The 27000-nt window shown below is 48.7% G+C and overlaps 1 protein-coding gene across 10 annotated transcripts in view; it reads left to right on the top strand.

Annotated features, from left to right (window-relative positions):
• The window catches only part of TENM4 (teneurin transmembrane protein 4), an 826321-nt gene extending 800060 nt beyond the window's left edge, over nucleotides 1–26261 (top strand). For all 10 annotated transcript variants that reach the window (XM_043875712.1, XM_043875709.1, XM_043875667.1 and 7 more), the window contains 5 exons: nucleotides 2529–2764; nucleotides 5823–6119; nucleotides 9542–11156; nucleotides 17662–17804; nucleotides 20716–26261. In XM_043875712.1, coding sequence (XP_043731647.1) covers nucleotides 2529–2764; nucleotides 5823–6119; nucleotides 9542–11156; nucleotides 17662–17804; nucleotides 20716–21474 — 3050 coding nt within the window. In that variant the 3' untranslated portion in view covers nucleotides 21475–26261. The remainder of the gene's footprint in view (nucleotides 1–2528; nucleotides 2765–5822; nucleotides 6120–9541; nucleotides 11157–17661; nucleotides 17805–20715) is intronic.
• Nucleotides 26262–27000: the final 739 nt, after the last annotated feature.

The raw sequence follows: 27000 nt of genomic DNA, 5'->3' as shown, positions 1-27000 counted from the left end.
ATCATTTTGAGCACTTATTCTGTGTGAAGTATATGTTTATTATTTCATATTCATTGTCCTTTTTAAATACAACGACACTCTGAGGTATGATGAATATCTCCATTTTTCCAAATGAAGATAATGAGGCATCAAGAGCTTAAGTGGCTTATCCAAAGTCACACAACTAGTAGGTATTTGGACCCAGACAAATGGGCTCTGGGACATATTCTCTTATGCATGAATCTGCAGGGAAAGGGGAGCTATGGAAGGACCATGATCGGTACTAGAAAAGTTCACTCTGACAGGTGTGTGACTTGGATCAGAGAAGATGGAGAGAAGATGATGAAAGGTAGACGTGACAGTGACTAGCACAGTGCACGGCACACACAACTAGTGATCACTAACATTTACGTAACACACACTAGAGCCTCAGCGCCCTTCTCAGATCTTCATAGTCATCATCCCACTTAAGCCCGAGAGGTAAGAGTACAGTTATTATCCCAAATGAACAGATAAAGAAACAGAGGCCTGAAAGCTTAAGGGATTTGCCCAAGGTCTTGCAGGAAGAGAGCAGCAGAGGTAGGACTTGAGTCCAGGAGGTCTGGCTCCAAAGTCTGTGCTCTTAATCTCAGTGCAGTAGTGCTTTTCACTATTCACTAGGTTATGACCAACCTAGATAGCACATTAAAAAGCAAAGACATTATTTTGCCAACAAAGGTCCATCTAGTCAAGGCTATGGTTTTTCCAGTAGTCATGTATGGATGTGAGAGTTGAACTGTAAAGAAAGCTGAGTGCTGAAGAATTGATGATGTTGAACTGTGATGTTGGAGAAGACTCTTGAGAGTCCCTTGAACTGCAAGGAGATTCAACCGGTCCATCCTAAAGGTCAGTCCTGGGTGTTCATTGGAGGGACTGATGTTGAAGCTGAAACTCCAAAACTTTGGCCACCTGATGAGAAGAGCTAACTCATTTGAAAAGACCCTGATGCTGGGAAAGATTGAGGGCAGGAAGAGAAGGGGACGACAGAGGATGAGATTGTTGGATGGCATCACCGACTCAATGGACATGGGTTTGGGTGGACTCCGGGTGTTGGTGATGGACAGGGAGGCCTGGCGTGCTGCAGTCCATGGAGTCGCAAAGAGTCAGACATGACTGAACGACTGAACTGAAGTGTTTGAGAGTTCGTTCGTTCATTCACGGAGCGGTAAACCCCTGCACCACTCAGCTGCAGGACCACTGTTGAGACCTGGAAAGAGGCTAAGGGAGGTGGAGGCTTTCATTCTAACCAGAGGAACAAGGGAAGCTGCTGGGAAGAGATGACGTTTACACAGAGCCTTGAAGGAAGGGCTTGGGCTCACGTTTATTAAACAGAGGGGCAGTGCAGACAGAAGCAGCAGCTGACGAAGGACGAGAGGAGGATGACTGCAGTAAAAACTCAGGTTTTTCCATTTTTAGAAAAGAACACAGTGTGCATTTTACAGCTTAAATTTACTTTTTATCCAGAAGGTTCTATTAGCTAAAGATCCTAATTAAAAATCAGGTTTAAAATTTCAAAATTAAGTCTACTTTAAATTCATTGTCATATATATACACATACGACACATATATGTTTATATGTGACAGTGATTTAAAACATATATTTGGCATTCTGTCACTGATTTACATATTGGAGCTATTTTTCACCTTATTGTAAAGAGTGTTGTTACCATAGTGGGAAAACTTTAAAGATGTTCAACCCTTTGCTGTAGGACTCCTACTTTTAGGAGTCTATTTTGATTAAATAACCCAAAGTGAAGACATTGATTTATCCAAAAAGTATATTTTTAATAAAGATATAATTCACACACTATAAAATCCAGTCTATTAAAGAGTATGATTCAGTGGTTTTCTGTATGTTTACAAAGTTGTGCAACCATTACCACTATCTAATTTCAGAAATTTTTTTATCACCCCAAGAGAAAACCCCATAGTCATTAGCAGTCATACCCCTTTCTCCCTTTCCCTCACTACTTTCTCTCTACAAGTTGGCCTTTTGCAGATATTGCATATTATATAGACTGATTCATATAATATCTGGCCTTTTGTGCCTGATTTCTTTCACTTTAGCATAATGATCAACAGATATTTATTTGCAGTGTTGTAATCATGCAAAACTGGAAATAAGCAGAATATCTATTTGAGGACCGATCGAATAAGTTCTGGTATTTCCATATAATGGCATAGCGTACAGTCATTACGAAAAATGTTATGAACACATTCAACAATAAAATAACAGTGATCAGTAAAAACTCTATAAGCAGCCATTCTTAACCATAAATGTATTCAGAAATATTGTGAAATCTGGGAACATCCCAAAATATTTACAGTAGTTTCCTTTGGAGATTGAGCTCAGGGACCTCCATATATTTTTCTAGTGTTCTTCAATGACAGGGTCTTGCTTCTGTGGTCAGAAACGTAAGCACATTTGAAGACCACACCTGTGCGTCTGCGGTACAGCTCCGCCCCTCCTCAGCCCTCCTAAACAGAGTCGCCCCCCGTCTGTCCCCCAGACCAGGTCCGGAACAGCTACTTCATCGGGGCCGACGGCTCCCTGCGGCTGCTGCTGGCCAACGGCATGGAGGTGGCCCTGCAGACGGAGCCCCACCTGCTGGCCGGGACCGTCAACCCCACCGTGGGCAAGCGGAACGTCACGCTGCCCATCGACAACGGCCTCAACCTGGTGGAGTGGCGGCAACGCAAGGAGCAGGCTCGCGGCCAGGTCACCGTCTTCGGGCGCCGGCTTCGGGTGAGCAAGGCCTCCCGGCAGGGGTGGCTGAGTCCCGGGGCCAGGGAGGAGGAGGACTCTGAGAACTGGGCTGTGGTCTGGGAGCTGACACTAGGGGAGAAGGCGCTCCCGGGCCTCCGTTTCTTCATTCGCAAAAGGGAACACGTTCAGCAAGTGCACGTAATATTTTTCACTTGTGCTAGAGAGACGATCACTGGCTTGATGTTGGTCAGGTCTGAGTTGGGTTTCCAACTTCTGCTCCATATGTGCATTTGGGCAAATCCATGACCTCGTAAAGCCTCGATTTCATTATCCATAAAATGGGGAAGATGAAACCCAATTTACAAGTTGCTGTAATGATTAGAAATAATACATAAAGTGTCTCATATGGAATCTGGCACATAAAAGTAGTCAGTAATACCTATTCTAGTTGTCGTTGTTATTCTTATCACGCATTGCTAACATGCATGAAGATTCAGTTTAGCTTTTTGGACCCTAAGCCACATTCTCCTTGCAGGCAGTTATTCTTCCTTAGTGAGCAAAACAACTCCACCGTGGCCGTCCCTGCCAGGGGGCTGGCTTCTGGAGTCTGGCATCTCAGAGCACTTTTCTGCGTGTGGATGCTCAGAACGAGCACTTTCACTGCCTCACTCCTATGTCTCTATAGTGTGGCCTCTGCCCCAGAGCCAGATTACCTAGCTCCAGTTCCCTCCAGCTTCAGAAAGGCAGGTGATGGGGAGAGGGAAGTGGAGGGCCCACTCCTGATGTTCAGCACAGCGCCTCGCAGACCCGCACACAGGTGCTCCATGCAGCCTTGCTGAGCTGCAGGGCACCCCAGGACTGGGCCACATGTTCCTGATTCCTCAAAGCTGCATCCTCATGCAACCTGGCCAGGGATGTCTTGTACTGCACCCTACCCCCCGGCCATTTCTCACAAAGAAAGTTCATTTAAGACCCTGTTTCCTGTAGGAGGTGACCAGGGTCCAGAGAGAGGAGGGATTTTTCCAGACTCGAATAGTTAGGCAGCAACTAGAAATATGCACACTGTCTCATGGTGCCTTTCTCATAGCAGACAGGTATGTGACTGATTCAGTACCACACAACTGGAGCCCAGAAAACAGGGCTTCCTGTGGTCCTCAAGAATCCAACAACTATCTGTCTGATGTAGGAAACAGCCTTCCACTGATTCCCCAAGGAAGGTCTAGCTGTCTGTTCTCTGTGAGACACTGTCTGCAGACTCACCGAGCCCCCTGTGTGAATTCCCCCAGAGTCCTTCACACACATCTGAGGCAATGGGCTAAGTAGAAGGCTTGACCCAGGTTTGATTCCTGCCTGGGGGCCACGTGTGTAGCCTTGAGCAGCTCCTCTGAGCTTCAGATTCTTCTGCAGAAACCAGATGATATTTTTGAAGCACCTAGCCCAGTGCTGGAAGGCCCCAGGTGCTCAATAAAGAGCTGCCATTAGTGCTGTTAGGATTTCCTCTCTGCCGCTTGAACTGGACCAAAAACTTCCCAGCCATTAATGGGTCCCTCTCCTAGGCTGAGATGAATGATGCTCCGGTCAGGTGGCCGCCACCTCCCAAGTCCTCCCAAAATAAATGGCCACCCACAGTGGTGGCATGCAGAATGAGACTGTTAGCCGAGTGTACCTCCCCATAATGCAGTTCATTTTTTATACAACTTGGAACTTTTTTAATAAAGAAAGATGTAAAATAATCTCATTGCTGCCTCTGCCAAGCACAGGAAGCATTAGGCAGTTCCCCAGTGAGCTACTTAATTCAATTTTATTAATTTTGCGGCAGAGGTGTAGCTCCTCTTCACTGGGGGCCCTCCATGGGGAGAGGTGGGCAACTGGCTGGGTGGTAGCACCTTGGGGGGAGTCACAAGGGACCTTCCCAAAGATGCTTTGAAAGGACCCCCATCATCGTTGGTGGTATAGAACCTGCTTCTCCCTCTGCCCTCTCTGCAAAGAACACAGCTTCAGCCTCCAACACCTCTGATTTTTCATGGGAATTGTCTGCCATACTGTTTTTGCTTCTGCAATTGTATTTGATTACCCCTGGGAAAGCAACCTTATTATAACCAGGCCATTCAGAGCTAAAGTCGTCTCAGCACTGTCATTATAAATCCTGATTTTCAAGGCTTTAGAATTTGTTTGGGGAAAAGGGTGAGACACACACGTCTCTACTTCCTCTGAGAATTACCACAATCATTTGCTGTCATTTAATGGTTCCATGTTCCTCTGTCCATAGAACTTTTCAGGCAAGAATACTGGAGTGGGTTGCCATTTCCTACTCCAGGGAATCTTCCTGACCCAGGGATCGAACTCACATCTCCCACATTGGCAGGCAGATCCTTTACCACTGTGTCACCTGCCAGGAGCAAATGTTCCAAAACCTAGGATAGTGTTCCCCAGGCGGTGACCCACAGCCCGAGAAGGCATCCCAGACTCACACACACACTGCCTCCCAGGGCCTCCAGGAAGAAGAAGATGCCTTGGGAGCTAACTGAGGTGACCAGGAGACCCTGATCGTGGTGGCAGAGGGCAGGAGAGACCCCAGAGGGGATGGGGAGCCCAAGGCCCCAAGAAGGACCACAGATCACATGTTGGCATGTTGCAGTGGTGAGAGTCGAATCCAGGCCCCGCCACTCACCAGCCGCGGGATCTGGAGCCTGTCCTTGACTGTGTCTACCTGGTGTCAAACACAAGCGCAGCGCCTGGCACATGAAATACGGGGTCAGGCACTGACTTACTAGACCCTCATGTCCGCTCCCTCTCCAGGAGGGAGTTAAGAAGGATCTGCCTTTGTCTCCTCATCAGGAGAATCACATTAGTAAATTATATGGATCGTATATGCTTCTATTTACCCAGACCCTGCCTTGTCTTTATCCTCACAAGAGCCCTATGCAGTTGGCACGACTGTTCCCATTTTACAGATGAGGAAACTTGACGGAGCCACAGTCCAAACCCTTATCTGTTGCCACCCAAGACCCGTGCCGTCCCCTCTACTCAGGAGCTTCTCAGACCAAGTTCTCGATGTCTAGACTGACTCTCTGTCTCCTCCTACCCCCTCCTCCAGGTTCACAGCCGGAACCTCCTGTCTCTGGACTTTGACCGCGTGACACGCACGGAGAAGATCTATGACGACCACCGCAAGTTCACCCTCCGCATTCTGTATGACCAGACGGGGCGGCCCAGCCTCTGGTCACCCAGCAGCAGGCTGAACGGCGTCAACGTGACATACTCCCCGGGGGGCCACATTGCCGGTGTCCAGAGGGGCACCATGTCTGAGAGGATGGAATACGACCAGGCGGGTCGCATCACATCCAGGATCTTCGCTGATGGGAAGACATGGAGCTACACCTACTTAGAGAAGGCAGGTGTCTGTCTCCCACCATCACTGGCCTTGCCATGTAGAAGATCTTCATTATGCTCAACCTAAGTCCAGACCCAGCCTGTTGACCTCGATGGGACAGATCTGACCCATGTGGTCTCCAAAACGAAATGTTCAGGAAAATCTGCATCAAACGGTCAGGGGCTTCCTGGGTGGAGTCTGGATGGATTATGGTGATGTTATGACAGGTGGGGGCTCCTGGGGTAGGAGAATGTGAAAGTCCCACCTGATAGATGGGAGCTAGGCCCAAACACTCTCTGGACTTATGGAGCAGGATTTGGGGTCTGCTCGAGGTCTAGGGTGCCTGGTGTGACCTGGTCACAGAGATCAAGGTGGTAGCCGGGGATCAGTATTAGGGAAGAGGTGCTTAATCCTGAGCGTCACATACTAAGAGTGGCATTGGGAAGTCTTTCTGCTTCAAATCAGGGTTCATTTCATCGTGTTGCTCAGTAGCTCAGTTGTGTCTGACTTTTTGTGACTCCATGGACTACAACACATCTTGTCCTTCACCTTCCCTGTCCTTCACCATCTCCCAGAGTTTGCTCAAACTCATGTCCATTGAATCAATGATGCCATCCAACCGTCTCATCCTCTGTTGTCCACTTCTCCTCCTGCCTTCAATCTTTCCCAGCATCAGGGCCTTTTCTAATGAGTAGGTCTTTGCATCAGGTGGCCAAAATATTGGAGTTTCAGCTTCAGCATCAGTTCTTCCAATGAGCACCCAGGACTGATCTCCTTTAGGATGGACTGGTTGGATCTCCTTGCAGTCCAAGGGACTCTCAAGAGTCTTCTCCAACACCACAGTTTAAAAGCATCAATTCTTCAGCACTCAGCCTTCTTTATGGTCCAACTCTCACATCCGTACATGACTACTGGAAAAACCATAGCTTTGACTATACAGATCTTTGTTGGCAAAGTAATTAATGTCTCTCTCTGCTTTGTAATACACTGTCTAGGTTTGTCATAGCTTTTCTTCCAAGGAGCGAGCATCTTTTAATTTCATGGCCACAGTCACCATCTGCAGTGATTTTGGAGCCCAAGAAAGTAAAGTCTCTCACTGTTTCCATTGTTTCCCCATCTATTTGGCACGGAATGATGGGACCAGATACCATGGTCTTTGTTTTTTGAAAGCTGAGTTTTAAGCCAACTTTTTCACTCTCCTCTTTGACTTTCATCAAGAGGCTCTTTGGTTCCTCTCTGCTTTCTGCCATTAGGGTGGTATCTGCATATCTAAGGTTATTGATATTTCTCCCAATAGTCTTGATTCTGGCTTGTGCTTCATCCAGCCTGGCATTTCACATGATATACTCTGTGTAAAAGTTAAATAAGCAGGGTGACAAGATACAGCCTTGAAGTACTCCTTTCCCAATTTGGAACCAGTCTGGTGTTCCATGTCCGGTTCTAACTGTTGCTTCCTGACCTGTATACAGATTTCTCAGGAGGCAGGTAAGGTGGTCTGGTATTCCCAACTCTTTCAGAATTTTGCAGTTTGTTGCAATCCATATAGTCAAAGGCTTTAGCATAATCAATGAAGCAGAAGTAGATGTTTTTCTGAAACTTTCTTGCTTTCTCTATGATCTAATGGATGTTGGCAGTTTGATCTCTGGTTCCTCTCTGCCTTTTCTAAATCCAGCTTGAACATCTGGAAGTTCTCAGTTCACATGGTGTTGAAGCCTAGCTTGGAAAATTTTGAGCACTACTTTGCTAGCATGTGAAATGAGTGCAATTCTGCAGTAGTTTGAACATTCTTTGGCATTGTCATTCTTTGGAATTGGAATGAAACTGACCTTTTCCAGTCCTGTGGCCACTACTGCATTTTCCAAATTTGCTGGCATATTGAGTGCAGCACTTTCACAGCATCATCTTTTAGGATTTGAAATAGCTCAGCTGGAATTCCATCACCTCCACTGGCTTTGTTCATAGTGATGCTTCCTAAGGCCCACTTGAATTCACACTCCAGGATGTCTGGCTCTAGGTGAGTGATCACACCATCGTGGTTATCTGGCTCATTAAGATCTCTTTTGTATAGTTCTTCTGTGTATTCTTGCCACCTCTTCTTAATATCTTCTGCTTCTGTTAGGTCCATACTGTTTCTGTTCTTTATTGTGCCCATCTTTGCATAAAATGTTCCCTTGGTATCTCTGATTTTCTTGAAGAGATCTTAGTCTTTCCCATTCTATTGTTTTCCTCTATGTCTTTGCATTGATCTCTTAGGAAGGCTTTCTTGCTATTCTTTGGAACTCTGCATTCATTTCATCCTAAGAACTAGGAATCAGAAAAGGCCTCTAATCAAAAGTTGGTCTCAAAGAAGAGAAATGGTAATTTTGATGCCCAGATGTCTGTTGGCCTGGTACCTACTGACTTATTCTTGAAACAGTTCTGATACCCAGATCCTGCTTTGTGTTCTACACCTGGTCAGCTGTCTAGCTCAGGCTTTGCTTGATCTAACCTATCTCCCTTACCCTGCAGCGTTCACATCTGCAAGAGTATTATTTGTGGTAGAGCTAAGAGATACCCTGAAGGTCATCCAACATGACCTGAAAATCTGAACCCAGAGGGAAAGAATTTGCCCAGAGCCATACACTGAGTCCATTATTAGAAACCAGGTTTCCTCATTCCCATCACAGCCCACCCAACCCCTGGCTGGGTGTGTGACCTGTTACTACATAAACAACTATGTAAAACCTTAAATGTCCTTCTCAGATATGTCTTATCCTATAGGCCATAGGAGTCAACAGAAGCTGTTTAGCAGGCAATAGACATTATCAGGGGTTTTCCAGGTGGCACTAGTGGTAAAGAATCTGCCTGCCAATACAGTTAGAGATAAGAGACATGGGTTCAATCCCTGGGTTGGGATGTTTCCCTGGAGGAGGGCACAGCAACCTACTCCAGTATTCTTGCCTGGAAAATCCCGTGGACAGAGGAGCCTGACAGGCTGAAGTCCACAGGGTTGCACAGTCGGACATGACTGAAGTGACTTACACGCACACACACACAGACATTATCAGAACTGTGTTTAACCATTCTTGCTTGAGTAGGAAGATTGAGAAGGAATCTGGAGCAAGGGAGCCAACAGAAAGACTGCTGCAAATATTTATACTTTAGGCCAGTTCTCCCAACCCCATCTCATACTGGAATCATTTCTATACCCCACAAAGGGGCAAACAGACAACGCTGCTCACCATAGGCAGGCCAAGGGTGGAGAGAAGGCCTTCTCTTAGCACATCTGTACCTGATTGCAGTATCCTAGGGCACACTGGTTGGAAAGCTCTGGTTTGGGCATAACGTAGACGAACCACCAGCTTCCCTGGCCTTTCATTCTTTTCCTTTAAGCCTGGGGCTCACAGACCTCCCCGTCCTCCCCAGCACCCTCCTCTCATCTCTTGGTTTTCCTCTCCCTCCAGTCTATGGTGCTGCTCCTCCACAGCCAGAGGCAATATATCTTTGAGTTCGACAAGAACGACCGCCTGTCTTCTGTGACCATGCCCAACGTGGCTCGGCAGACGCTGGAGACCGTCCGCTCAGTGGGCTACTACAGGAACATCTACCGGCCCCCCGAGGGCAACGCCTCAGTCATCCAGGACTTCACGGAGGACGGGCACCTCCTCCACACCTTCTACCTGGGCACTGGCCGCAGGGTGATATACAAGTATGGCAAGCTGTCCAAGCTGGCCGAGCTGCTCTACGACACCACCAAGGTGAGCTTCACCTACGATGAGACTGCCGGCATGCTCAAGACCATCAACCTACAGAACGAGGGCTTCACCTGCACCATCCGCTACCGTCAGATTGGGCCCCTGATCGACCGCCAGATCTTCCGCTTCACCGAGGAAGGCATGGTCAATGCCCGCTTTGACTACAACTATGACAACAGCTTCCGAGTGACCAGCATGCAGGCTGTGATCAATGAGACCCCGCTGCCCATTGACCTGTATCGCTATGACGACGTGTCGGGCAAGACGGAGCAGTTCGGGAAGTTTGGTGTCATCTACTACGACATTAACCAGATCATCACCACGACGGTCATGACCCACACCAAGCACTTTGACGCCTACGGCCGGATGAAGGAAGTGCAATATGAGATCTTCCGCTCGCTCATGTACTGGATGACCGTCCAGTATGACAACATGGGGCGAGTGGTGAAGAAGGAGCTGAAGGTGGGACCCTACGCCAACACCACCCGCTACTCCTATGAGTATGACGCCGACGGCCAGCTGCAGACGGTCTCCATCAATGACAAGCCACTCTGGCGATACAGCTATGACCTCAATGGGAACCTGCACTTACTGAGCCCTGGAAATAGTGCGCGGCTTACCCCACTACGGTACGACCTCCGCGACCGGATCACCAGGCTGGGCGACGTGCAGTACAAGATGGACGAGGACGGTTTCTTGAGGCAGCGGGGCAGCGATGTCTTTGAGTACAACTCAGCCGGCCTGCTCATCAAGGCCTACAACCGGGGTGGTGGCTGGAGCGTCAGGTATCGCTACGATGGCCTGGGTCGACGGGTGTCCAGCAAGAGCAGCCAGAGCCACCACCTGCAGTTCTTCTATGCAGACCTGACCAACCCTACCAAGGTCACCCACCTCTACAACCACTCCAGCTCTGAGATCACATCCCTCTACTACGACCTGCAAGGGCACCTCTTCGCCATGGAGCTGAGCAGCGGAGACGAGTTTTACATAGCTTGCGACAACATCGGGACCCCTCTTGCTGTCTTCAGTGGGACGGGCTTAATGATCAAGCAGATCCTGTACACAGCCTATGGGGAGATCTACATGGACACCAACCCCAACTTCCAGATCATCATTGGCTACCATGGTGGCCTCTATGATCCACTCACCAAGCTCGTCCACATGGGCCGGCGGGATTACGATGTGCTGGCTGGTCGCTGGACTAGCCCAGACCACGAGTTGTGGAAGCATCTTAGTAGCAACAACATCATGCCCTTTAATCTCTACATGTTTAAAAACAACAACCCCATCAGCAACTCTCAGGACATCAAGTGCTTCATGACAGGTGAGGATCAGGGCTCATTCAGAGGGCAGGGACCTCGATTGTTCTGGTCATTAGGACCATCTTTCTTGACAAAGCCAGTATGGTACAATGGGAAACATTGACTTTCTCTTAGAGCAGCATTTTCCAAAGTACTTGTAAAGAAACACTAGTTATGAGAAATGCTTTGAACTGGTTTTGGCATCAAATCAGTTTGATAGGGTAACCACCATTCCAAAATTTTCATGATCCATTTCAGCTTAGGAAAGGCTCTGAGAACTCTTGTAGCAAAGGGAACAGTTTCATATAATTTCACATAATTACTCACTGTTTTTCCAATTTGTTTGACCATGAAACCGCCCCCCCCCTTTTGTTTTTACCATGAAACCCTAATATCTCACTGGATGCATCCCTTGGGATGTATTTTGAGAGGTTCTAACCTGAAGATCAAGCTGGTTATGTGTCCCAGATAAACTGAGCGAAGGTACGGCAAAAAAAAAAAAAACAACAGAGAAACAAGAAATCAGTTCTCTTATTTGGGATCAGGTAAATGGAAAATTCAGACTTAGGAGACAGAACTAAAGAAAAGATCCATTATTTCTAAGCTATGACAGCCACATAATTTACTTTACTTCCCTTGAATTCTGGTTTCCTGATCTATAAATTGAAGTTAGAATATCTACCCTGACCCTGATGAGTTAAATATGCGTATTGTAAATCCTAGAGCAATACTGAAAGGTAGAACGGAGGCATAGCTTATCAGTCGATGGTAGAGATAAAATGAAGGCTAAAATAATCATCCAAAGAGGGGAGGGGATGAGGGAGCAAAAGCAACAAAGAACAGATGGACAAAAGGGGGCAAAAAAAAAAAATCCTGGTAGTGAAAGGTTGTTGTTGAGCCGTGAAAGACACCGCGATTCTTGGCCTCTGGAGAAGAGGAATTCAATCCAGGGCCAGTGACGAGGCTTGACTGCTCAGAGCTTTTGTGTAATAAAGCTTTATTAAGGTATAAAAGAGATAGAGAAAGCTTCTGACATAGACATCAGAAGGCAGCAGAAAGAGTGCCCCCTGCTAGTCTTTAGCCAGATGTTTTATGTCTGTTAGAAAGCTGTTAATCAGATAAGAGACACCTCGAGGCTGACGGCGTTTCACCAGGCCCCCCTCCCACAATATGCATTTTTGAGATAGGATGGCATGAGGTGTGTCATCCCCCAGCCATAAAACAATTGATCTGAATACTGGTTTGTTGAGCTATTATCAGCCCAAGGTTTGAGAAAAGAAAAAAAGTTAGTCTTAGGTGGAACCATTTTGAAGAATGGCAAAGTCCAAAGCAAATACATAGTTTCATTAACATAGCTTAAGAAAAATATTTCCGTAAGAAAAATATCCATAAAAAAAAGCATTGGTGAGCTCAAGGTTTGAGAAAAGTTAAGTTCAGGTGGAACCAGGTGTCGTCATGGCAACACAGAATTTTAAGAGAAAAAAATCTAAACTTGCAGCCTATTTCCTCCATTTGGAGACCCCTGGCCTTCCTGCCTGTTACCCTCTCAGTAGGATGGGTTACCGGGATGAAACGAGATGCATTTGATAATCTGCCTAGCACAGCTCATGGCTCATGTTCATTCCCGTTCCTCTACTATCCAATTTTAAAAGCAGGCTTTGGTCTTCACTACTGTGAAACCAACTTGAGTATAAAGTGCCCCAGAGGTCACTCATGCCAGAAATGCCTCCAGCAGACTCTTCCCAGCAAGCAGCCACTGCCAGGTCAGACCTCACAAGTCAGAGAAGCTACAGGAATTCAGGTCTGGTTAAAAACAGCCATTTTTATAGAAGAATATGTGTATTGGGCAAAAAGTTGGGCATGACAACTTTCCCCCTTTTTTGTCCTATGATACCACCCTCCTGCCCCATAATTTAAGGCCATTTCCTTCATCAAACAAGGGCATCCTCTGTGCAGCCCCTGTGCAGGCACTGGGGATAGAAAGACAATCCCAGCCCTCCGAAAATTCACCTTGCATGAGGCCAGACAGACACGCGCTGTGAAGTGTGAGAGGCCCGCAGTGAAGGTTTGCCGTGATGGTCAGTGAAACCATCAGGAGACATGTCAGGAGACATGGCTGATTCCGCCCAGGGAGCCACTGATGCACGAGGTCCCCTTACGAGTGGACTTTCACCAGGTGACGGGAAGAGGGATGACCCAGGGAGAGGGGGCCGCACATGCCAGAGTGCAGAAGGCAGCGTGTACAGCCTACATGAGTGCCCCTTAGGGACGCGGTGGCTTCCTGGGCCCCCAGACTTGGTGGCTCAGGATGGACCCGTTTCTGCTGACAGGGGCCTAGAGAATTAGTCTTCTTTCAGAGAAGAATTCTAGATGGTCCTCTAGAGAGCTGGAGTCCCAAGAGTGGGCAGGAAGAGAGGACACAGTGGTAAGCAGGTGAGATGAAAACCCCCTTGGGACATGTGGACAGGAATATCCCAGCAAGGTTTCCCATCAGTCACCATGCTCAGCTTGCTGCCAGCCCAGGAACATCTTAGTGGGTTGAAAGGATACTCCACTTACAACTGTTTGGATTAAGCTTGCCCTGTGCCTCATCCTCCAATGAGCTTCCTGTGAGATGACTTGGCAGGTTACTGTAACTGAAGAAAAAATGGTGCAAAAAAACATTTTACTACCAAAAGCCAAAATGCAACTAGTTCTCACTAGACCTAACCAATTAGCTTCCATGTAGGCTACCTGCAACCTCATTCACATCCAGCAATGACGATGATAAAAAGGGCATCTTTTTTCCAAAAATTTCTTCAAGGGTCCTGAGATAGACTCCATTATAGGGCCTTAGGGCTTCCCAGGTGGCTCAGTGGTAAAGAATCTGCCTGCCAAGGCAGGAGACACAGATTTGATCTCTGGGTCGGGAAGAGCCTTTGGAGGAGGAAATGACAACCCACTCCAGTATTCTTGCCTGGAGAATCCCATGGACAGAGGAGCCTGGTGGGCTACAGTCCCTGGGGTCACAAAAGAGTCGAACACAACTTAGCAGCTGAGCATGGGTGCATGCAGTCTTAAGCCTGTATTGGATAGACTTGTATCACATGATGACCCCTGAATCAACCACCACGGCTGGGGAGATAGAATGCACTGATTGGCTTAGCCTAGATCATTCACATACCCCAATGAGGAACCCTTAGGTGGAGTCAGCATCCCTAAAAATACACGCATATACCTCAAAAAGAAAGAGAGAAAAGGCAGAATGGGACGCTAGGATTGCAACTTTAAAATGTCCACCACTGATCCCTTATATACACCTTGGCACTTGACCATCCCTGTTGCCTGTGAGATGGGGAGTACAGACCCCATTTACAGAGGCAGAAAGTGAGGGTCAGAGAAGAAAAGAAACTGGCCCAGGTAGAGGGGGCGAGGCTGGGCTTAGACCGCTGCTGTGTCTGACTCCAAAATCCTCATTCTTAGGTGAGTTCTCTCTGTAAAGTGCACAGCTCTGTTCATGTGAGAAGGGATTGTTATTCTCCATCACTGTTCCAGGCAGCCACGCTGAGGTCTGAGACGGATGGGTGAAGAGCTATTTAATGTGAGGGAACATCTACCTCTGATGTAGACGTTTCCTTTCTCATAGGAAAGAAAGGTAACATTCCCAACTCTTCAGAAAAGCATGGTAGAAAAACCAATGAATAAATCAGTTTTCAGCGTTTTTCCTAAAGGCATAACGAGAAAGTTTCCCACCTTCCATCACTTATAATTAAGGCCCAGGCCTCTTTTCAGCCCCCTGGTTTCCTGGGAATTTGCAGTACTCCTGGTAGAAGCTTTCCTCTGCAACTACAAATTCAGATGCAAGTTCTAAGCCTCAGGCAAAATGGCTTTGTAGCCATTTTTTTCCTCTCCATTCTGTTTGTTTTAATTTCCCAAAGAACCATCTGCCATGATTCATAGAATCAGAGATACTTAGAAACTCAGTGAGTATAGAGACTTTGGAGAAAACTGATCCAAGCGTCTCATGTTCCAAATGAGGAAACGAAAGTCCAGGCACATGGAGGCATAGATGTTTCTTCTTCAAACACAGAGGAAACACAGAAAACCTTCTATGAGTCAGAACCACGCTGAACACTTGAAAATATAATAAAGTCAATCATTTATATAACAGACAGACCAGTTCCTGCTATATGATGGCCAACTTAAATGGTAACACTGTTAGTATTCTTCTCCATGACTTGGTGAAAACTATTTCTCCCATCAGTTTGCAGACAAAGAAACTGAACCTCAGAGAGATTAAGGAAAATGTTCAAGATCACACGGTTTGTGAGTTGGGGAGCCAGTGTTTGGACCTGGGTTTTGTCTTGCCTTACCATGTTCTTTCCCTTATGTGGTCTTTCTAGAAGTAGAATTTGGTTTCCCAATCTTCTCTTTGTACCATCCCTTCACTTCAGCACCTCCAGTCTTCAAACTCAAGAGATGGACTCTGTAACATCCAAAAAGCAAAAACAAGCCACCCCCCAAAAAAAGGCAAACAGGAGGCTCTTATGGTACAGGCAACACGGGATGAGGTTGTTGACCTCCAAAGAGCACTCCCATCATTGGGATGAACTCTGTTTCACCAATGCCTGGACCCTAAGAACCTCCCTGACCAGGGATCTATCTGCTTGGGAAGAAGCCAAAAGCAGGCCTGAATGCCCACTGCCCAGAGTTGCTGGCTCTGAGACTAAATTCTGAATCCTGCCTTCTCCTGACTTCAGATTCAAGTCTCTGGTCACCAACTGTCTTGGCATCTTCGGCTGCCCCTTCCCAAGGAAGGCTGAGCCATGCTGGGACACAGGCTGTCTGTCTGTCTCCTGTGTGTGTGTGTGTGTTATCCACTCAGTTGTGTCCAACTCTTTGAGACCCCATGAATTGTAGCCTGCCAGGCCCCTCTGTCCATGGGGATTCTCCAGGCAAGAATACTGGAGTGGGTTGCCATGTCCTTCTCCAGGGGATCTTCCCTACCCAAGGGTCAAGCCTGGGTCTCCCACATTGCAGGCACACTCGTTACCATCTGAGCCACCAAGGAAACCCTGTCTGTCTCCTGCAGACCCCAAATCACCTCCCACCTGCCACCTCAGCCTCTTCCTGCTCCAGTCACCATTTTCCTTTCTGATTCTCTCTCTGCCCTGCTGAACTGCTGTCTGGTTACCTGAGAGTTCCCAATGCTCACCTCCCCACTCCAGGCCTTGCCTTACACAACAGCTTTTGCCTGAAGTGCCCCCCTCATGTCCACTGAAGTCTGACAAAATTTACACAACTTTCAGCGTCTGACTTAAAGGCTACCTTCTTCATGAAGATTTGTCAGCCTGTAGGACCAAAAGACCTCTGCCCTCCCCTCAGCCCTTTTCTTGTGTCAAAGTTATCCATGCCGTGTGTCTCATCTCCCCTCCAGGGTCCTGAGTGTGCAAGCTGAGGGTCTGTGACACCAGTGCTGGGCCCAGAAAAGACCCTCAGTCACAGAGGGCCACGTAACTGATGGCACGCCCTCTTTCTTTTCCTGAAGTCTTTTTTTTTTCCCCTGAAGTCTTGACTTCCTGATTCCATTCTTCAGTGAGCCAAATGCTCATGACACTATCCCGCCTGGCCCTATACTTTCTAATTAGTAACCCCCCAGGAGTATTATAAAAACCAATAAATCCAATGGCTATGGGGCTTGATCATCAAACCCAATATAGAGACTGGAAATGAAGGCACCGGGAGGTTAGGTGACCTCCTTGGGCTGTCAGAGTAAATAAAAGGCAGGATTGGGGGCAGGGGGAACTCTTTGATCTGTGGTCAGGCCATCTCCATGGTCTTTCCCCGTGGCTCAGCGGTAAAGAATCTTCCTGCAATGCAGGAGCCACAGAAGACATGGGTTTGATCCCTGGGTCAGGAAGATCCCCTGGAGGAGGAAATGGCTACCCATTCCAGTATTCTTGCCTGGAGAATCCCAGGGACAGAGGAGCCTGGCAGGCTATAGTCCACAGGGTCGCCAGGAGTCGGATGCAATGGAAACAACTAGCACAGGCCAATGCACTTTGGCCCTGAGGTTCTAATCTCTGCAGAAAGGATTGGAAAACAGTTTAAGAGTTTATTTCTTAAGTGAATTTTCTCTTAGAAAGTCATTCATTAAAGTCTTTCCTTTTGGTGTGGTTGTCCTCTGTGTCTCTTATTGACGTTTAAGTGGATGCGAGGGGTCTTCATCCATCAACAGCTGCCCCTGGCTGTGAAGCTGAAGGTCCTCGGGGTAGAGTGACAGTAGAAAGAGGAATTGGGAAGTCTGGGTTCTACATGCGTGACATCACTCTCAGATACATCCACAGGAGGGATCACTGGGCCCCAAGAGCACGCTCGGCTTCCATACTATGAAACGGTTTCCGGCGTGCTTGTTGACTCTCCCACCAGCCGCCCACCACGTCCTCACCCCACCCCAGCAGCCTTCCTCTAGGCTGCCTTCTCGGGGTGTGTCACATCTGCGGTCCACTGACTCCACAGGAATGTTTCTGCTTCTTCTCTCCCTCCCAGATGTCAACAGCTGGCTCCTCACCTTCGGATTCCAGCTTCACAACGTGATCCCCGGCTATCCCAAGCCAGACATGGATGCCATGGAACCATCCTACGAGCTCGTCCACACACAGATGAAAACTCAGGAGTGGGACAACAGCAAGGTAATTCACACACGTGGCTGACATTCCAGGAATGGGTCCCACCAGCTTTTCAGAAAAGCTTAGGCCAATAATAGAAACCAACGTGGTGCGTTTGCAGTGCTTACCAGAAACTGTTGAGCAAATAACTCTGTGACCCCGGCAGATCACTGTGGACACAGCCATAATGGGGCACAGATCCTCATGAGCCAAATTAAGGAGTTTTGTATGTTACACTGAGTTTGGAGTTCCACACAATGAGCCTTTGTCCCAACCCAGAACAAAAGTACGAGGAGGAAAGTTGCGTTCTAAATACAAATGTGGTATTTCCTGAGCACCCTCAACATGCCCCTGCCCTTGTGTGAGGTGTCCTTTATAAGTTAACACAAAAATATCCCCCTGTATCATTGTTGTCATTTTACAGATTTAATGCCTGAGGCTTTCAAATGCCACCCAGCAAAGATGGAGTAGAGTGGGATTCAAACTCAGATCTGTCTGTAGGTGCTCAAAAGAATGTTGCTTTCTCCATCTTCCATTTAGGACACAAAGACTCATAGAATTTTATGGCTATAAAGATCCGTAAGAGCAGTTTCACCCCACCCCTCACTTCCTGCACCCATTTGCTCATTTCTTCCCACTGCCCCCCTCATTCATAAGATCTGTACAAGGAGCTGGCTCTTCCAGACCCCATGCTGCAGGAGCCCAGTGAAGGCAGGAATGAGTCGGGCAGAGACTGGGCCTTCCAGGGGATCCCTGTCCAGGGGGACAAGAGACTGAGGAGGAAGTCTAGGTTGCAGAAGGCATACGGCTGACAATCAGAAACTGATGCATCCACATCTCTTACTCCGGCCAGATTCCATGAGGTCTCAGCCTGGCTGTTTCCTTCCCCTAGACTCTGCAGAACATGATGCTGGACCCTTGTGGTTTGATGGCACCTACAGCTTCCCCACCACACTATATTTTCATTCTTACTTTCTTTCCTGTATCTCCACTAGACCCTGAACCCCAAGGGGGCAAGTAGTGGGTCTTATTTGGTACCCGGCCTACCACCTTGCACATTTCTCAGGTGCCCGGAACACTTTTTGTTGAATGACCAAATGGTCGAAAGAGGTAAACAACTCTGTGAGTTCAGCCTTTTCCCCCACTTTACAGAGGAGACCAGAGTTGAGAAAGGAAACTAGTCTAAGATCAGCTGCAAAGTAGCAGAAGGCAATGAGAGCCCAAGTCCATCTGGCCGCAAAGCCTCTCTCTGTGGCCTTCACCCTGCCCCTGCCCTCTCCAGCCCTACCATCCCTCCCCTCCAGGTCCCCCCAGCTGCCCACGGCACCGTCTTCCCGGGGCTGCTTCCAGCCTCTCAGCTGAGCCCCCAACTCCAGGCTCCCTCCGCCACCTGCTCCCAGAGCTACAGTCCCTGACGGCCCCTTTGCCTGCCTCTCCTGTCAATGAATTATTGATTTCTGCCCTTGGCAAGCATCGGAGATCTTTGTTGTTGAGCACTCTGGCTTTCGTGAAACTCTAGGAAATAATTGTTCACAGACAGGGTTCTATTAATTATAAAGAGGACTTAATTTCAGTGAGAAACCGATGGGCCTGTTTCTACAGCCATTCGCCTGAGTTGCTGATAAAGCCCTGCAGCCTGCCTGAGAGTGGCTTCCCATAGCTTTCTGAGCCATGGGAGGGACAGGTATGCCAAGGAGACAGGCCCAACCTGTTCCCTAAAGCAGCCAAGAGCAGGGGCACTTAAGGAGCCTCCAGGAAGCATTGTAGAGACAGAGGTCATCCTTGAAAATCATTTCTAAGTGTGGCAGAGAGCAATAAAGCAGGTTAAGAGGATTCATGGACTTACCGCGTGGCATTAGTGGTAAAGAACCTACCTGCCAATGCAGGAGATGTAAGAGATGAGGGTTTGATCCCTGGGTCAGGAACAGTCCCTGGAGGAGGACATGGCAACCCACTCCAGTATTCTTGCCTGGAGAATCCCATGGACAGAGGAGTCTGGCGGGCTACAGTCCACAGGGTCACAAACAGTTGCACAGGACTGAAGCGACCTGGCACGCACGCAAGAGGGTTCATGTAAACCACTGCTTTCCATCTTCCTAAGCCTCTAGACAAGAGTACATCCTCCTCATGGCTGCACCTGACATCACCCCCTCATCCTCCAAGTCCAACTCAGGTGTGAGCCTGTCCTTGAACCTCGCCTTCTCCACCTTGCCTCTCTGCCTCCAGGCCGACATATCCTGAGCTGTGTTTGCTCCTCCCAGCTCCAGTAGCCCTTGAACTGAGCCTCTAGAATCAGAAAGACCTGTGTTCAAATGTTGGCTTGAATACCTACTACTGTATGGCCGTGGGCCAGTCTCAACCTCTTTGAGTCTTAGTTTCTCAGATGTAAAACCAGAATAATAACACCCCTACTGTATAAAGTTATTGTGAGGATCCAACAAGATAATGAATATGAACTATTCAGCTCCAAGACCAAGACATGTTGGCTATAGCTATTACTGTCACTTCTCTTAGGCCACCAGTCCTCACATTTGATTGTAGTTATTCATTGTACATTTGTCTTTCCCCATGAAACAAGGAGTTCTCCAAGGACAGGGATGATGTCTGATTCATTGTTGTGACCCCAGTGCCGAGAAGGCAACTGAGCCCAGAGTAGATGTGCCCTGAACAGCCTCTGAGTGGAAGGAAAGTTTAAATACATGGGTGTTTTTACGGCGAAAGCTGGATAATGGGGTCAACGTCACCGTTTCCCAGATCAAAATGATGCTTAACGGCAGGACTAGACGCTACTAGAACAGGGGCTGGGTGTCCTAGTGGTCAGCAGTAGAGCTAGATGCTACAGGTTAGTGTATTTGTATAAGTTAGACTTAGTCATGCAGGCTGACTGGTGGTTTCCCCACTTTATTTCACTCTCTCTTTCTCCTCCCCACATCAGTCTATCCTCGGGGTGCAATGTGAAGTGCAGAAGCAGCTCAAGGCCTTCGTCACCCTGGAACGCTTTGACCAGCTCTATGGCTCCACAATCACCAGCTGCCAGCAGGCCCCAGAGACAAAGAAGTTTGCATCCAGCGGCTCCGTGTTCGGCAAGGGGGTCAAGTTCGCCTTGAAGGATGGCCGCGTGGCCACAGACATCATCAGCGTGGCCAACGAGGACGGGCGGAGGGTTGCTGCCATCTTGAACAACGCCCACTACCTGGAGAACCTGCACTTTACCATCGACGGGGTGGACACCCACTACTTCGTGAAACCGGGGCCTTCGGAAGGCGACCTGGCCATCCTGGGCCTCAGCGGTGGGCGGCGAACCCTGGAGAACGGGGTCAACGTCACCGTTGCCCAGATGAACACGATGCTTAACGGCAGGACTAGACGCTACACAGACATCCAGCTCCAGTATGGGGCGCTGTGCTTGAACACCCGCTACGGGGCCACTCTGGATGAGGAGAAGGCGCGGGTGCTGGAGCTGGCCCGGCAGAGAGCCGTGCGCCAGGCCTGGGCCCGCGAGCAGCAGCGGCTTCGGGAAGGGGAGGAGGGCCTGCGGGCCTGGACCGAGGGCGAGAGGCAGCAGGTGCTGAACACGGGGCGGGTCCAAGGCTACGATGGCTTCTTCGTGATCTCGGTCGAGCAGTACCCGGAACTGTCAGACAGCGCCAACAACATCCATTTCATGAGACAGAGTGAGATGGGCCGGAGGTGACAGAGAGGACCACGGCCGGGACTTCTTGCCAAAGACAGCTACTCTTTTGTGGCCGCGTACCTGACTGTGTTGTACTTAAAAGAGAGAAAAAAAAAATCCTTTTTTTAACAAGTGCAAAAAAAAACAACAAAAAAAAGATACTTGGTTGCATTGTAACTCATGCAACATCCTTTTTTTTAAGAAAAGAAAAACACAGATTTGGCCTTCACACATTTTTTGCAAAGAACAGAGGGTATTTTTTTTTCTGTAGTGTGATCACAATGAAAACTTGACTGTCTTTTGTTCCCTTTTCCTTGTTGTTTGGGGCACGTTTCTCTTTGCTGAGATGCAGCCCCTGGGGTGTGTCCTTGTCTGTCCCCAGGTCCCCAGTGTGATGTGAGACACGAGTGTCTGTGCTAACTTGTCCCACGTGCAAGGCTATTTTCCACGGGGGTCGGGCAGGAGTGAAGGGTGCGGAGAGTCATGGGCCAGTAGCAAATTTCCGGAGGGCCTGGAAAGAGGGTCTGCAGGACCCAAGGATCTTTGGCCAAGCTCCCACAGACAGGTGGCGGTGCTTTTTAACACTGTGTTCCATGCCCCCGGAGGACCACGGATGGTTTCATCTTGCTCTGGGGAATTTCATGATCTCACAGCACCTTTTTCAAGCTGCCCCAAACTCCTGTCCAAGCTTTATATTTTGATGCTAAATGAAACCCCCAACCCCTTTTGCAAACCCTGTGTAGTTGTCAGTTGCCACCCCCCTGCTGGGATGGAGCACGTGTCTCCCGGGTCTTTTTCCCAGTTGGCAACCTCGTCCTGGGGGCTAAGAGGCAGAGGCACCCAGGGCGTCTGTGGCTGGTCAGTCCTCCCTTGATGTTCCTTATTCAGCTCCTCTTCTCTCCCCAAGCCAGATGTGAGAACCAGCACTGCACAGCCGGCCCTCAGTGTGGGCACCACGCCCGGAAGAGAAGTTCACCCACTGCAAAAGGATGGCATTGGTGGCAAGGGTACCAGCCTGCCTTCCTAGGTGAAGCCCTCTCCCCCAGGACTCTGGGCATCTTGCCTCCACTGCTCAGCTGCCACCACTGAGAACTAGGAGTGTGGAGAGAGGTGCCTGGTGGCCTTCAGTTCCGGAAAAGAGGTTTAAGGAAAAGTCAGCCAAAGAGAGGAAGGCGTGAACCAAGCATGCTTCTAACCAGCTCCGGAAGGCTCCTCTGCTTCCCCCATGTCGGGCTAACTGCAGAGCTTGGGATGCAGGAAATTTCTTCTGTGAAATTCTTCTAAAACAGATGACGGCTTCTCCCCTCTAGAGGAGCCCAACCAGGGTTTTAAAGCAAGATGAAGGAGCAAGGAGGAGAGGAGAGAGAACTTGGTGTGGCCTGGCAGCATCAAGCTGCCCCTCCAGGACTGGGGGCAGTGCCCGCAGATGCAGGAAGCCAGGCTACAGTTGCCCCTGTGAAGACCCACGCCTGAGGTCAGTGGGTAGAGGCTTGTGGCCAGCCCACACCTGCAAGGCTTGTCCGGGAGAGGCAGCCCCCACCAGGCTGAAGGGGAGCGCTGAAGGGAGGGGAGACCGGGGCGCCTTTCTCCTGTCTCATCTGCCCAATTACCATCATCATTACCTCTCACAGGAGGCTCTGGGAGACTGGGAGGGGAAGCCAAATGTTCCCTTTCAAGCTGGGCTTCTTAGAAAATGGGACTTCTATGGGTTACATTTTATATTAAGTGTGGAAAATGAATTCTGAGTCTGAGCTCTTTCCCCGTGGAAACCTTGTTGGACTGACAAGCTCACGGCACCTTTATAGCCTTACTCACAGAGTCTTCAGAATATTCCAGCAGTGAACGAAACCGAGACAGTCTCTTGCTGCGTGAGAATCGGTGCAGCACGCGGGCCGGGGGCCTGCCTGGCGGAGGGAGGCACCCAAAGCTGCTCGGGAGAGGAGGTCTCGCCTGACATCGTCCCACTGGGATGAGAGGATGCGTTTCGCTAAGTGCTCTTCCTGTTTCCAAAAAAAAAGAAAAGTGACACTGCCGTGACAGTGCACCTTGGCCTGTTTGTCCACCGCGTCCAGAGCTCCGCCAAGTCACATGGCAGGACTTCCGGGCCCCCGTGCGAGGCGGGGGCTGGTGGTGGCTCCCATCTGGCGGGATCCTTCTTGAACAGGATGGAAGATAGTTGGGCCTGAAGAACATGTTTTGTTTTGTTTTTAAATCCAGAATAGACCTGCCTCTCAAATGTCATCTTGATGGAAGGGGTCCTTGAGCAGTGGGGCCCTGCACATTGGCCTAGATGATCAGTTCCACCCTGACCTCCTGACATCAGCCCAGACCTGCTGGGAACGTCTACTTGGAGGTCAGAGCCAAGTGAACCATCTCCCTGTACCTCCCCAACCCTCTGACTCTCCAACCCCAAAGCAACCGTGACTCTTAAAGATCAAAGTCACAGAAAATGACTGAACATTACTTTTCTTTAAATGAATGATGTTCTTTTTTTTTTCCTGGGCTACATACCATCACGGAGGCCTAGCTTCTGTATGGGAGGAAATGGAAGCACCCCCAGCCTTTAGAGAAAGGGTCTCAAGTGTGGGGCAGGCAGCCTCATGCACCTCAGTTCCACCTTGTGCTGTTGCCATTGGAGATGGTGCTTCTGGCCTTGGCCCTCATGAGTTGGTTTGCATTTGAGCTCGAAGGTGACTCAGTGCCTCTCCTGTCTTCCCGCCGGGACCAGCAGTCCCAGGGTCACAGCAACAGTGAAGGCATAAGCCAGCGTTCCCCATGCCAGCCTAACAGCCTCCAGGCATCAAATCCCATCTTTGATGGCACCTGCCCTTTTGACATTAACCAGCCAAAACGTGTCCCTTCCCTCGAGTGACAGCCCGCCCTCACTGGCCCCTGTCCACTGTCCTGCAGAATGACAGCTTCTGTCCCAAGAAGGCAGAAGAGCTGTTTGTGGAAGCTTCTTTAGAAGAGCTCCTGCCTCCTCCTGTGTCCTCCACAGCTGCCATCAGCCCCTCTGCCATCCCCTTAAATAGGACTTCAGTGATTCCCCAACTTTGGTTTTATAGGATGAGATTTCCTTTTCACCCACCCACCAGACAGACATCACTGGAGGGGGGAGCTATGACAGCAGGAAGAAGGCAAAGAAACTCCACGGGAAATGACCCCTGATGCTTGCCACTCAGAACTGTTTGCTGAGAAGTAAACCATGGAATAGACCCGTACCTGATTTCTACCTAGGGATGGAAGATTTGAAACCATTTCCAAGAAACTGACCAGAAGTTGAAAATGGCCAGAGGGTGTGATTCTAATGAATTAGCATGAGGTGGGGCTGGGAGCAGAAGGTGATGTAGACAAGGAAGGTGAATAAAACAGGGCAGTGTTTTCATAGACACACAGCAGAGGACTTCCCAGGTGACGCTAGTGGTAAAGAACCTGCCTGCCAGTACAGGAGACATAAGAGACGCAGGTTCAATCCCTAGGTCGGGAAGATCCCCTGGAGGAGGGCATGGCAACCCACTTCAGTATTCTTGCCTGGAGAATCCTTCCCATGGACACAGGAGCCTGGCGGGCTACAGTCCACAGACTCGTAAAGAGTCGGACACGACTGAAGCGACTTAGCACAACAAGGAATCAAATTTGTTTTTTTAAAAAAGAATAACCTTTTTAGCTATGACTTTTAAGTACCACCTTTAACAATGGCAGGGGTTTCCAATATGCAAAGACAAGATTTCCACGTGAAATCTTAGAATAGTTTTACATTGGCAGCCTGTGTCTGCAATTGCCACAGGATGAGGACCATGACACTGAGTTTGGTGCCCAGGAGGAAGGAGTCAGCCAGGCCTCAGCAGGGTCTCGGGTTTTGGGGTTTGTTCCCCCGGTGCTCAAAGTCAAATCTATCCTCTACCCCTCACAGTGGCCACTAAAGCCCCAGCCGTGGCTTCTGGTCCCAAGCTAGGGCCCGCCTCCTGAGGGTTCCCAGAAAGAACCCAGTCTCTTTTTTCCCCTTGGGATCCTCATTTAGGACTAAAAGCCCTCTATTGAAGGTTCATAATTCCCAGGTAGGTTTATATACTTGTCTGTATTTTATTGGACAGGAGGAAATTAAAGAACTCTGTAGTTCACGGCCCTTTCATTTAACCTTCGAAAAACAACAAACTCATTTTAAAGACTCATTGCTCAGGTGATAGAAACTTGATCCTCTCCAAACTTTACATTCTCAAAAAACCAGCCTTGTGTACACGACCGCCCCAGACAGCGGGCCGATGTTGGGTTTCTTACCCTTTCTGGAATGCCAAAGGCATGATACCAGGTGACCTCTTGGTCCCCAGAAACATGTGTTTGATTTTGAGGGCAAACTGCCAGTGGAGAACAAATGCTCCAGCAGGCTCCGCTAGCCTGGCAGAAGCTGAGTCACAGATGTCTGGTGGTGCCCGGCAGCCCTGGATTCACCCAACACCAGAATCCCACTTTTCTAGACCCGCCTGATGTTCTTCAAGACTTCTGAACCCGCAGCTTTGGCAACGGGACTCTCCCAAGCTGCCTCTGGACGACCAACACTGGAGACTCTGGCCTTACCATGTGGAAATAATTTTCCTGAAGTCTGGAACTAATTTTGAGAAGTTTTTTTCTCAACACTTTTGTGTTTCTAACACTGTATTCTTGACTGTGTAAATACCGACAAGGCTGTAAATAAATGCAGATGTAGATACCTTCTAGAAAAGGGGAAAAAAAAAAAAAGCATAAAAACAAAACCAGAAGTGATCCCGTGTAGCCTTCGTTGACAAATAAAAGAATATTTTGTGTTTAAAGGTGTCTAGTGGCCTTGTGTTTGGAGAACGGTGACTGCCTGAGCCAGTGCTCTGAGTTTGCACTACAAGAGGCTCCTGTTCTCAGGAGGACCACCAAAGCTCTGGTCCTTGGCCCCAAAGTCCCCCTTAAGCCCTCCAGGTGACGCCTGTCATAGAGAGGCATTTCCAAAGGACATAAAGACCCTGGGGCTTAACCTCACATGTGTCAAAGCCCCTTTGACACCAGCTATGCCCCGCTGTTCCCCTGGGCCATATCGCAGCTGCTCTTCTTACTGGCCTCGAGGACAGACTCCAAGTGGCCGGGCAGACCCACGCTGCCCTAAGGAAACAGCCTGTGCTCTGCCACTTGTTCACTGGGTCACATCACTGCGTTCCATGTGGGGTGTCTTTAGTTGCACTTTCAAAAATGTATATTCATCATACAAATTATTATAGCCACATAATACAACTTGGGGAAAAAAGGAAAATTCCTTTAGCATTGTTTTGGATTTGTTTTTGTTTTTTTGCTGTATGATATTAATGTATCTTTTCTTTTTCTGGAAAAAAAAATCTAGGGTAGGTGTAGTCACAGCATACAGGTTATTTTTCACCCTGCCTTTCTCAAAGAACCTCACATTGAACCTCAGGTTTAGAAGTCAGGGATGACAGCTGGTCACTTAGGAAAATACATTTGCTAAGCCCAGCTCCCTAGTGTGAATGGTGAACCTTATGAAAATTCAAATAATTGAGGACAAGAGTG

Source organism: Cervus elaphus, chromosome 2 (assembly GCF_910594005.1).
Source record: "Cervus elaphus chromosome 2, mCerEla1.1, whole genome shotgun sequence".
In the NCBI taxonomy this organism is placed as follows: Eukaryota; Metazoa; Chordata; class Mammalia; order Artiodactyla; family Cervidae; genus Cervus; species Cervus elaphus.
The sequence above is the reverse complement of the archived record's forward strand: the minus strand, read 5'-3'. Positions and strand labels throughout refer to the sequence as shown.